The sequence below is a fragment of the Anser cygnoides genome, chromosome 2 (assembly GCF_040182565.1).
Source record: "Anser cygnoides isolate HZ-2024a breed goose chromosome 2, Taihu_goose_T2T_genome, whole genome shotgun sequence".
Lineage (NCBI taxonomy): Eukaryota > Metazoa > Chordata > Aves > Anseriformes > Anatidae > Anser > Anser cygnoides.
In genome coordinates, this window is record NC_089874.1 from 115,588,019 (window position 1) to 115,601,383 (window position 13,365).

The following is a 13,365-nucleotide window of genomic DNA, read 5'->3' on the forward strand; positions in this document are numbered from 1 at the left end:
TCCACGGTCACCTTGGATAGAAGCAAGTCTGTCCTTGAGACATGCTGACAACCTGTACAACAGGCTGTGCACATTTCATCCAAGAATTAAAAGCCAGTGAAGTGTTGCACCCTTGCCAGTAATTATGCGGAGTGCCTTTTTCTTCATTTGCATTAACACATTTGAAAGAAAGTTAAGAAATGGCCAAGAGTCTAATTTAGAAGAGTATGCATATAACCTCTGTCTCCTTTTAGCTAGACAGGATCAGAAGAGAGATTTAAAAATTAGTTTAAATACAAAGAAAAAAGGTATTTAACACAGTGTTAGTTTAGCATTTGGCTACTGGCAGACAATCCAGCTGAAACAAAAGGCATTTCTGAGGTCATTAATGAGTTCATGGATTTTTTCTGCCACTTTTATTGCTGGAGATTCCCTGCTCGTCCCCTATCCACGCAAGAATTTTTTCTCACTGTAGAAATTACTAACCAATACCTATACCTTCTTTTACACATGTTGAAGCTGTCCTTTTCTTTAATACCTTCACAAGCTACTGGGTTAGAAGAGACTGACTACTGCCAAGAATGGTTAAGACTCACCCAATTATGCTTTGTGGTAGTTTTACAATGCACTGGTGGGATCTCACCTAGACAGTTTGCAATTAGAGCATCCTGCCACTCCCTAAACCCCGCCCCCCCTCCCCCCCAAAAAAAAAACAACAGATGTATTGTAAAGGATGGTATTCCAGAGCTGATTTACCAAGATTTAATGGCCTACAGTGCAGACAGTGCTGTTTCCTAAACGTTTTACTGCTGGATCTTCATTTTTACTAAGAAGAATTATAAAATTAAGTGAGCCCAATAAAAAACATAGGGCAGAGAATAAAGGAGGAAAGAAATGGTCTATTCTATTGTGCTTTTCTGTGCTACTAAATACCTACATTGTGGGCATTCGTAATGTATGGGTTCTCAACATCTAGCAAATACCTCTTCTGTCCTAACACATGCTTGCTAAAATAGTCCTTTAAGATGCTTCTCAGGAGCAATGGCACAAATCACCTGGGAGCACACTGTACTTTGCTTTCCACTGTGGTTTGCACTTGGTTGCTGCGGATTTGAGTGTCCTCAGGACTCTCTCGGCAGTATTATACTGCACAGTTAATATGGGTGCTCTGCAAACACATACATATTCCAAGATGATAAAATCTCCATTCCTTAAGACAAAAGCAGGTTATAAGATTTTTTATTTCATTTATTTTTTTTCCCTGATGAAATTTATGAAAAGCAATTGTTTAGAAGGACAGAGCATTTGTGTTTTCTGATCAACCCCAGGCAGGGGTTCTGCAGTACATACTTATAGAAACCTACCCATGAGAAGCAAAGCCTGCCCCCCGCAAAGATGAGACGAAAGGAGTATTAAGTACATGCTTGGAGTATTTACCACATCTCTGCTTACATCCCAGTCCTTTGGTACTAGATATGCTCAGGCAGTGTCAAAGTTCAGCATGGACTGAGAGCATTAAACATTTTATTTCACTGTTTATATCTTTATGGTGCCTCTTACGTGGGGATTATACTACAATGACAACCTAATTTCAGACCCTTACTTGTTTCTTTAGGATCCCTCTGTAGAAAACGGACACAGAAAGAGAGACATGGCTCATTTTTCATTAATTCTCTGACTCTTTACTCATCAGGGAGCACAGGAAGATCAGTCTCTTAACTTAGGTCTTTAGATGCAGTCAGCTTCAATACTGAAGGACTTTAAAAGAAATATCCTCTTACTCAGATTGTAGGTAGGCGTGAGTCTTGAAAAGGTAACATATAGTTTTTTTTATTGCTTAATATATCAAGTTTTCCACATAATTGGGTACAGTTAGGAGGATTTCTTCACTAGAGGTCCATGATTGTGGTAGATGATTCAGAATTGTTATGTAGTTGAAATATGAGGAAAATTTTGCATGACTCCATCTCCAGCATGCCAGTGAAGCCTGCAGCTGTTAATACCTCACTTTAAGTGTAAAAACTTGTAGAACTATACTTATACATGAACGTGCAAGTTTTCTTAAGCCTGCCAAAAGAATGGAATATCCCTAACTTCTTTGCGTTAGAAGAGCATTTACAAAGCATAATTCATAATGGCCAGACTCCTCTGCTGCAGTGCTACCCCACCTAACCAGTAAATATGCCCACAACTTTCTCATAACATAGAAGCTGCATAGTTTAACATTGCTGAGTTAAGAAAAACCCTCCAGGAGCTCCCACTGGAGAAACTACCTAGGCTGGCCACAAGTGACATGAAATGCTGATGAGATGCTTTGCCTTCTGTGCAGTGCAGATAAACCTCTTGATTCATCACTTGTGCTTAGAACAGCTACTCCAGAGACAGGCACCAGTAACTCCTCTTCCAGTGAAGTAATGAATTTATGGCTTATCTAATTTATTCCAGGCAAATCATCACTGCTGCATTCCTCACGAGCCACAGGTGATATATGTATTCCTTGTGAACATTGAAAGTTCAGTGGAAGTCCTTCTGTCAGAGATGCATAATGTCACCTTATGGTTTATACACAGTTCCATTAGGGAAGAGGAAGAATGAAACAATTGTGCTTTGAACTTTCATAGTTCTTTCTGCCCCTGAAGTTCTCAAAAGGTCACAAAATAGCAGCAAGCTTAATGTTTCATCTGGATTAAGTTCTAGGAATATTTCTTACGTGGAGCCATCAGACACAAGCCTGACAGGCAAAACTTTAATAGACAGAATGTTTTCCTATGTTATATATATCCCTAAAACATACATACTTGTACCAATCACCTCTAAGATTACTGAATGAGTTTTGGGGAAAGGAGAAAAGAGAATTGAGTACATGAGGTGATCAGCTTCCTGCAGAGACTAATGAAGAAGCAAACTTTGTATTTTGTAGTTGAAACGCAATTAGGTTTAAAGGAGGTACTTGTGAACACTAAGCCAGATACAAATAAGAACAGCTTATCATAGTAACAAATACTGCAGTTAAGTTTTAATTAACAGATATCAGCCATTTTGGGAGCTGCTTTTCGAAACAGTTTTTTGAATCGGTGACTATTGCCCCTTGAATCCATTAGCAGAAAGCTAGGCATCTCACTGCAGGGTGACTCAGAGTTGTGGCAAGGGCACAGACAAAGTGAGTGAGGAAGAAAAGGGAAGAGGGTAATATTTTTTATTTATTTTTTTTTAATGTGGTGTGGCCTGGTGTCAGGGAATGAGGTGATGTGGAAAAAAATTAAAGAACACCACCAGACCAGAGCTGGTTTTGGAGAACAACTCATACCCATGGGTCATTGGGAAAGTGGAGAGGCCCAACATTATAAGATGAATAGCAATATTATCAAGACCACAGTAGTAGCCCTGTCCCCATTTAGTAAGGGAACAGGAGGAAACCATCTGTCTGTGCCCAGGACCCTCACAGATACACTACTGAAGGCTTTGCATTGGGCTCCCCTCCTCTCTGTGCCTCCTGTATCCAAGTACAGAAAGTACAACGTCACCCATGGTAATGAGGCAAGACAGTCTGCACCAGCCACTCCAGCAAGCTGATTCATATGGTCAGCAGCTTGGATGAAGGAAATTAATCTCTAATTTTACTTGCCAATTCTTGTTCAAATCTGGAATTAATTCCCTCCTGTTTCCATCCTCACAGTCAAAACATGTGGGTTCTCCAAAACATGCTCAAAATGGGATGGATAAGAAAGATCAAGGCACAGTTAATAAAAACAAAAAAAGTCCCAATTAAAATGCCATGGTTATCAGAAACTAACACAGCCATGTAAGTTTGTGTGACAGATTAAAGATTCACCAAGACAGCTGCAACCAAGTATTGAAGACAAAAATAAGCACTCACCCTTGTTACTAATAAAGATACCACTGTCAGGGTTGATCCATAGTTGTGATAAATTGGCCTCTGTATAGTGCAATGCTGATGCTACTACTATGACTTTCTGACAACAGTTTCATGGGGCTGGTTCTTCCCAGTGTAACTTTACAGAATTGTAAGCAAGCACAGAGACATTACAGCCCAGACAGCTTGTGGTTGGGCAGAGACTGCATCCAGTTTACACAGAGTGTTTGTCTCTAGATGTTTAGCTAAAATGGTCTGCTAGTAAAAGGCAAATTTCAGATCACAGACCATTTAACCTTGCTCATCTTTAGCCCTGCCTCATTCCTGTGCAGTCACACTCATTTTGGGAATAGGTAGCCCAGTGTGTTCCATCATTATTTATTTCTGAGCTCAGTCCTCCTCCTGTGTAGACTCTTAATAGAACCTATGTCAGCCACTTCAGTCAGTAACCAGAAATCTTCACTCAGCTCTCACTGATTTCTGTACAGAACAATGTCATAATAAAGCAGCTTAAATAACCTGAAATTCACAATGGACTCAAATTAAGATTATACTTGTTTTATGAAAAAGAACATTAGATAAAAGACTCTTGTGTTCCACTGACTGGTAGGCTTACTATTTGCATGTAGGAAGTTTAAATCTGAAAATGACAGGTAATCTCAAAATATTAAGTATTGTCTCTTATTTGAGTTCATTAAATAATGTTAGTGTGCCTACTTTCTCATAACTTAAAGCACAGAAGCAAATCGAATAATCTAAACAGCTTCTTTTGTTGACATGCAATTCTCAAAATCGTTATTTCCAAGTATGTGGTAAGTCACATACACAGTCATTTTATGAAGAGGAAAATAAATAGTTATTTTAAGCCAGACAGGCATTCTTAAGTATACTTCATATTTGAAACAACATCTATTTTCCTCCCTAATTTTCCTCCCTAAAGAAGAGGGCTCACACTTGAGGTTAGACACCAACATCTTTTTATGGCACTTGTTGACCAGCACCCACCCTGCACCAGGAAAACCTGGTTCCCTTTGGCACCATCCCCACGAGGAGATTCACCATCTATTCACCCAGAGAGTGATCTAACTGCTGGGCATTAACTCCGGAGATCTGCCAGATCTGCAAGCTTGGACTGAAACCCTGGCTCCGGGGAGAGCTGTAAGGTGGTTGAGCCTCTCTCCCTCGTTTACTTCTGCAGGATACAACACAGATTTTAGAGGCAGCAGAAGCTGTAGTCTTGAATCTCCTGTGGCAGAGGAAGAAAATTAACCATGGACTTCCTTATCTCAGGGACTGACTCAGTTTTCACAGATATCCCAGTGCCATTTTAAGATCTCCCAGCATACCTGTACCTTATGCAGCCCAATCTGGCAGGTGTGAGCTTTCCCGGCAAGATGGCCATTTGTGGGTTCCCACCACACCAAGAAAAGAAGTGACAAGGTTGGTTTAGTCTTGCCAACACTGTGGCACATCTGCACCCGCAGAGGAACAAAGGCTCAGCTGCCTCCACTGCGAGATGATGAATGAGCAGAGGTTATCACAGACCTGGACTTGGGTTGAATTTCAGTACTTCAGTGTCCTTCCTAACCTGCCCCCATGAACTACAGTGAAGATAGTAGCTACTTAAATAGTTGCTTAGATGTTTGTTCTGAGTAGGCAAATGTGGAGTCTGGATGCCCGTTAAGATACCTGGCATAAAAATGAGGCAAAGAGCATGTGCTATGTTGTGAAACAACGTGATTGTAAACCCAAAAGGCTTTGAGTTGGGTACCAAATCCTTTCCACCAATTACTTAAAGGAATTACTTCATCTACAGACATTAGGCTACAAACAAGCTGTTCAACAAGCCATTCTTACAGGCAGCAAGACAAGTGGTGGCCTAGTTTTGTGGGGGTTTCAGTCATATTTCCCTATCCTCTCCCAGGACAGCACTTCCAGTTCTTGCCTGTATCCAACCGCTGGCAGTGGTCAACATAAATGTGGTGGCTCACCACCTGCACTCCTTGCTGGCCAACCCTTTGCCCTCTCTTGAAATGGATACAGAACTGGGATGTGACCTTCTGCATTTCCCCCCAGCAAGGACAAAATTTCCCCTCTGACCAGCCAGCCCCCCTTCACACTGCTGAGCTCCTTTTGTAATCATGTTGAAATTGGCTAAAATTGGCCTTGGCATCAAACATTATCACAGGAGGACTAACAAGGAGATGACCTCGCAGTGTGACTGGACAGGTCTCCCCAGGGTGCCAACAGCATTTACATCTAGAGACATGTGAAAATGAAGATGAATAAAAAAAGGTATTCCCCCCCCCCCAAAAAAAAAGACAAAAAAACCACCACCACCACAAAAATCCCTTTTGAGAAGAGAGGCCTGTAATGTAATGTTGTGCCTCTGCATACATGGCAATATTTCTCACATCAGTGGCTGTGGTAAGATCCATAGGGATTTTTTGCTGGTAAACCGAATCCGTTTCCATCTCGTCTGCAGATAAACACACTTATCTTCCAGAATAAACAAGACATCTTGCTCTTTTAGAAACAGTAAGAAAAGTTTCAAATGAAACTAGGTTAAGAAGAATATTAATGTATATTCAGGCATGAAGAATTCAATTTCCCCCAAATTGCTTTGGAAGAGACAGTAAAATCTCTAGAGGTCTCAAAGCATTTTCCCTTCAATCACAATTAGCATTTCATTCAAATTAGATGACTTTATTGGTAAATAAAAAATAAATATGTATGTATATTACACTCTAGGTTGGCAAATATCTCAAATTTGTGTTTGCCTACATTCATAATACTTTCAAATAAATTTATGTGTTCAATTTTACAAAAAAAAATATAATACTTGAGAATTGATTACATTCATGAATTAACATGGAATAAATAGGCTGTGAATTTACAAAGGGAATTATCTGCTGCATGCTCCTTCATACTAACTGGAATGTAACATCCTATTTTTACAGGAGGAAACTAGCTCATGTTTATCACAGGTAAGAGAAAAAACTCTGTGGAAGTTTTTTAGTCTAGCAGTCCTCTTGGTATGCATGCCATTAGTGTTACAGATGATCAGTGCACCATCCAAACACTAACTAGTTCAACCACTGTCCCTCTTTGAAGCAGAGGAATGAATAGAAAAGACTGTGCTATGGTTAAGGGCAGGTGCATGGGCCAGAACCACAGTGTTTGGTTTTGTAACTTTGAGAAAGTCCTTTGACCTTCACACTTCATTTTTTCAATGTCTGCAAAACATGGCAAGATAATAATTGCCTACCCCATGTGAAAACTGTAATTCCTAATTTCTGATTAACATTAAAAAACCTTGCCATTTTACAGAGTGAGAAGGGACAGAGAGAAAACTCAGAGTCAGTCAGGATTGCAACTCAACTTCCCAGCCCTTTCTGACTTTCACTGCTCAAACCTCATGTCACTTCTTCATTACTTGTGCTCAGTGTCCAACCTTAGTCTTAGCCTGTTGCATTCTCTAATCCTTGCTTTTATCACAAGGATCACTCTCCACAAAACTGAGGATATTTTTATCTTCACACATTGCGTTTATATTCCTGTGTATAGAGCCCAAGCAAGGTTTCTTCCAAAAGCATACTGAAAAGGTTCTCAAATAAAAGTGTCTGTTGTTCTTGTTTGAATAGTATGTACTCCCTCATGTTTCTGAGATTCACCATCTCAATACTATGTATTATTTCATAAGTGAAGGGATATTGTGTTATCTGAACTTGAAGAGCACTAAGAATGGTATCAGGAGCGGCCCTGATCAGCTTGGAAGAAAGAATACATTATGTGCAGGGCAAACCTGAACAATTCTTCCTGTCTGATTTTCCTATCAGATATCACCAGAAGGTTGTGCTGCTGTTCAGAGGGACCTTGACAGACTTGAGAAAGAGATAAACTAGAACCTCATGGAATTCAACAGAGGGAAATACAAAGTGCACCTCTTGGGGAAACACAACACCATGCCCCAGTTCAAGCTGGGAGATGGCCAGCTGGGAAGCAGCTTCAGAAAAGGCCCTGGGGGTCCTGGTCATGGATGTGCCTTCATGGCAAAGGTCAACAGCATCGTGGGCAAAATTAGGCAAAGCATTGCTAGCGGACTGGGAGAGGTGATTCTTCCACTTTGTTCAGCCCTGGTGAGACATCTGGAGTGCGGTGTCCAGCTCTGTGCTCCCCAGCATAAAAGAGACATACTGGAATGAGTCCAGTAAGGGGTAACAAAGATATTTAAGGAATTGAAACATCTGACCTATAAGGAGTGGCTGAGAGAGCTGGTCTACTCAGTCTGGAGAAAAGAAGGTTCAGGGACATCTTACCACTGTGTGGTAAGATAACTTATCACTTATTACCTGCTAGGGGAGTAAAGAAGATAGAGCCAGGCTCCTCTCCGTGGTGCACAGTGACAGGACACAAGGCAGCAGGCAGTAACCAAAACACAGGAAACTCCATTTAAATATAAGATAACACTTTTCCTCTGAGGGTACTTAACACTTGAAAGAGGTTCCCAGAGAGGCTACGGAGTCTCCATTCTTGGACATACTCAAAACCCAACTGGACATGGTCCTGGGCAACCTGCTCTTGCTGCTCCTGCTTTGAATTACAGGGGTTGGACTAGATGATCTCCAGAGGCACCTTCCAACCTCAACTATTGTGTGATTCTATGAAGCATATAGAAGTGTTCCACTTGTTTGGTGGGCTAAATGCATCAGTTTTCTTGAAGATTTTCAAACTCTTAATTTTGTGGGAATGAAGTAACAGTGAGGAATATGACCCCAAAATGGGAAAACAGGAGCAGGGGGACATACCTATTAGACAACCTCAAAATACCAGCATGTGGAAGCCAGCGTACACAGACTGAACTTTTGTTAGCTATATTGTGTAAGAGGATGAAGGGGGTAGGGGAGAGTATTGACATAGACCACAGCACTGCACAAGGAAAATAAAGGAATTTGGACTGAACTGTGGAGTTTTTTGCTCATCTTGGCTTAAGTTTTTTACACCACATGGATACTTGAAGGAAGCAGAGGTCATTCCCCAACAAGGTCTGTGTAACAATCTTACACTATCATTTAACAGAGGTCTGTTTGACTTTTCTTTCACCTTTTCACTTCAGCAGATGTACAGGTACTCCTGGTTCACACCTAGCTTGAGCAGGTACATTGCTTCATCAAAGCCCTTTCTGCGTTACTGTGTCTCCCCATCCCAATGTGCAGAAAAGGAAATCCTCCCTGATGCTCAAAGACTAAGAGAAGGAGATGCCACTGCAAGAGAGCTTGCTTTGAGAGAGCTCCCCAGGGAGGAAAACAATGGGACATATTGCGGAGCATTCCCACCAGCCTCCTGACCCTATCAGCTACCTCACTGCAAAAGAGACAAACACAGAAGGGATTTTAACTCGCGACCATGCAAACACATTCAGATTCAAAATGCAAGTACGCATATTCTTGATAGTCCTTCAGAGCTTCTGGGAAGCACTGGGCAAAACCACATGTAGGAGTATGTATTAAGACCACAACACAGATCCATCTGAGTGGCAAGGATGAAACATAAAGGATTGCCTTCAGACACATTTTGACTGGCAGTCTGTAATGTTTTCTTAGCCAAGACAGTTACACAGTTAGAAGCACAAGGTCTGTTCTTGTTTCCTTACATTTCCCTTAGCAGTAGTTATGCTACAGCTAATCAGGCTGTAGATCAGTGCCAGCATTTACCCTGAAGTTGCAAAGGTAGCTAAAAACAGGTATTGAAAAGCCTGGATGACCCGGCTCAGGCAGAGTGGTAGCTGACCGCTGCTGTTAAACAAACATGCATGCTCGTATACACAAACCACAAAAGGGTGCTCAAGGAAAAATAGCAAATGCCTCATGATCAAAGCGAACAAGAGACGGTAAAAGTGGTAATTGTAGACTAGGGGTTTTGGAAGCATATACTACTGTGGTAATATATCTATGTTATATTTCACAAAACTTTGCTTAGACTTTAAAAGGAGCTAAGAACCACAAAGAGACAGCGGTCTTTAAGATGCCAGAGGTTCCACATCCCCACCAACAGTAAGGGGTTTACCTAGCAGGAGATCAGTAGGACAAGCAGCTTTATCTTTTCCCCATCCCTTCCCTGTTTCAGTCACCTCTCAACAAGACATTTCCTGTTCTTTGCCCCTTCGCACTACTGTTCCTGTCAAGTTGTAACATCATCCATCTTCTGCAGAACCTCTTCTCCCTCGCTAAAATTCTGGCAGCCAGTTTAACTCAGAGCTGTTGCACTGACTTAAAGAAAGCTACTGAATTTTACAGGGGTAAATATCTTATCCTGCATATAAAATTTCTGGTTCAGTATTGGGAATAAACAAAATCCTTCCAGGGGAGTGTCCTCCATTAGGATCAACTTCTGTTTAAATCTATTTATTGAAGTAATATTACTTCAAATCATACATGCAGTGCCTCTGCAATGGCATCCTAAGTTGTGGACTTGAAAATAAAATTGATTTCTAATTTAAAACACTCTTACATTTTATTGGAGGCTCAAAGGAAGTTAGTTCAGAATCGGGCATCATCAGCTTCACTAGTATCCGTTTAAAAATGAGTGTCTACCATTCATCCCCAAATCAACTTTTCACAGCTTTATTTGGGTACACCCTTCACATATGAAAGCAATGAAATTTTACTGGAAAACATGTTCTTAAGCTAACTGTAGAGAGACAGAGCTTGTGAGCAGTTCGAGGAGAAGGCAATGGCATGCAGGAAAAGAGCCAGACCAGGTACATAAAGCATGGTACCAAATACACCTTTTGCAACTATGACAAATGTCCTTTTTATCACAGTACACCCTTCCTTAGTGAAGGGCAATGCCCTCCACTGAGCTGGGTCTGTCACAGGGAAAACGTGCAGAATTAGATCTCCAGTCAGCCATCCCCGTCAACGTAGCCTCAAGCTGTTTTAAAAATACAACTGCCCCCCCTTCTGGCCAATAATGACTCCCAAAAGTGTTTTTGCAAGACATTTCAGGCTAATTTTCAACTGTAATTTAGTTTATAGAAGTTAATTAGGCCTGTTTTAGGATATAAACTTTCAGCCAAAGCACAAAACTTCCAGTAAGTTTCAGAACATTTTTACATTTATTTAGAAAATAATTATATATTTCTTTGCTTGATGGAATGCTAAATTCAGGGCTAAATATGTTTACCCATCAATTACTCAAGGTAACGGGAACAGCTCTGATGGAACAAAGCAATGGTTACTATTTGATATCTCAGGACCAGGCTCCCTGTGACCTTCCAGACCTTCAGGGCCTGACTTGGTCAGGAGTGGTGCCAGCTCAAGGGACTGAAAGTGACAGTGACATCCATGCAGTGCTGTGCCATCAGAGGGGAATGCTGTTGGACCCAGACTGTGCACGACTGCCTTAGGTAGCCAGTCCCCATCTAGGTGGTCATTTCACAGATAACGGCGAGGTATGACGCCATGCATCAGCTTAAGGCTTGGAAGGAAGAATAGTTAATGGAGGGAAATTGCTGGAATATAAACATTCTAATGACTGCTTTTTAAGTGACTTAGAAATAAATCTCACAAACAATACAAACACCCATTTATGTGCCATCCAGATAACAGCATTCAGTGCGAGGACAAGAAACTGTGAATAAGCAGCAACACAGCACTGCTGTACAAGTCCGGTCTTTCCATTCAGGAAGAGCATATTCTTTAGCAACCTATGCCTTTCCTCCTCTCTATCTGGTCAAGGGAAATTTTATTTCAGCATAATTCCTATATACTTTTCCTGATGCTGAGATAATGAATAGGAATGTGTAAAGGCTATTTTCTATATAATTACTTCCAACTGATGCAGTGATAAAGACAGGAGAGAAAACTCCTCCACAAGCATCTTCCCACTTTAGTGAAGCCGCATGAAAATACACAGCAGAACTGAAAACCTAAACAAGATTGAAATGTTTCATACCAGTATGCGATATGAAACATATGAAATGTTTCATACCAGTAGTTTCCTTTTTTTTTTATTTTATTTTATTTTATTTTATTTTATTTTATTTTATTTTAATTAATTTTTATTTTTTAAGGAATACTAGCAAACGAGAAGTATCACTCACTTGGAAAAAAAAAAAAAAGTATAACATAACTGTGCTACAAAGTTTGATACCAGTGGACAAAGTATTGGCAGGCTCTGTCCTCACAATCAACAACTGCTAAGTAGATGCACTGAGTTGCTTAAATGGCATATCTGAGGATAGCTACTCATGTGAATTTGACACATCTGCAGAGCCAGGAAATTATCTGATCTGTGGCCCTTAACGTACCTGTATAGTTAATATTAGCCTGTCCTGTGAAGTTCTCCTCTTTGTAATTTCTATAGTTTCTCTACATGAAAAATTAAATAACAAAAAATGGAAGTGTGAAAGTACCTGATTAGTTATCTGTTGTTGCAATTTTTCTTCAGATGCTGAAAGAGAAAGAAAATAATTAGTTTGTACATATTTTAATGAATATGATAATGTACATACACAACAATCACTGTAAAGTCAGGAACAAAAAAAAATCAAACGTAATTAAGAAATAGTGTTTAACATGAACAAATGATTTTGAACAATGAAATCCAAAGGAAAAGGAAAAAAACAAGCTCCTCTTAAGCAAAATACCATAAAAATAAGATTGAGATAGGTATCCAGTCTTACTAATCTGGTACCCCACAAGGAATTGCAATATACAAAATGAAGGCAACAAATTTCAAATACGTTCTACAAAGCTCTTAATTAATGTTGTGAGATGTACTGCTGCACATATACGTGCCTGAGAGACTGGTAGCATCCAGCTTAGGATTTGAGCATCAGAGGAGAAAAGCAGCTTCTGCTGTTAACCTGAGATAAAATTACGTGCCTGTGTCATGACTGAGGGTAGGCGCCAGCTGGCTCAAGGGAGAAATTCTATCCTGATAATATCCCTAAAGTGATGAGTTGAGTTACGGTCCCGCTCCCTCATCCTGGCCTTCTTCTGCAACGTCCTTGAGCGTACTCCTGAAGACATGATGAAAGCCTAGAAAGAACATTGCTTTCCTAGAGCCATCTGGGACCCTCACAGCAGTGACATCTCAAACCTCTTCTTTCCTTTTAGATCAAACGGGACAGTAATTTTGCCTCATTTACCATTCCCATGCACTATCTGTCAAAAGGGCAGCTGGTATCAATTACCCTCCCTTTGCTACTGGAGACTATCCACACGTATCAGGGAAAATCAGGAATTTCGCACTGACCTATCCAGCTAGGCTACATGTACCCACAGTGTTTTTTAAGTAATAACGATAGGACACTGTTTATAACCTGTCAGTATCACTATTAACTGTCAGGGCAGCCTGTTTCTGCCTAGCACGGATGGCTGCCTCCTTCAGCACTAGAAATGATGCTCCATTTCAACTGTCTTTGCATTGATGTGTGTGGCACAAGATAGAAGTTTTAAAATCAGATGAAAATATTTTAAATGTTAGAACACACTAATAATTAAAGG

At 40.5% G+C, this 13,365-nt stretch overlaps 1 protein-coding gene across 6 annotated transcripts in view; it reads right to left on the reverse strand.

Moving 5' to 3' along the window:
- CHST9 (carbohydrate sulfotransferase 9) overlaps nt 1-13,365 on the reverse strand; it is a 103,116-nt gene that overhangs the window by 4,992 nt on the left and 84,759 nt on the right. For 5 of the 6 annotated variants that reach the window (XM_066992892.1, XM_048080042.2, XM_048080041.2 and 2 more), the window contains one exon: nt 12,270-12,307. In XM_066992892.1, coding sequence (XP_066848993.1) covers nt 12,270-12,307 — 38 coding nt within the window. Of the gene's footprint in view, nt 1-12,269; nt 12,308-12,741; nt 12,848-13,365 lie in introns of those variants that run through there. The other variant, XM_066992890.1, reaches the window with a different exon arrangement.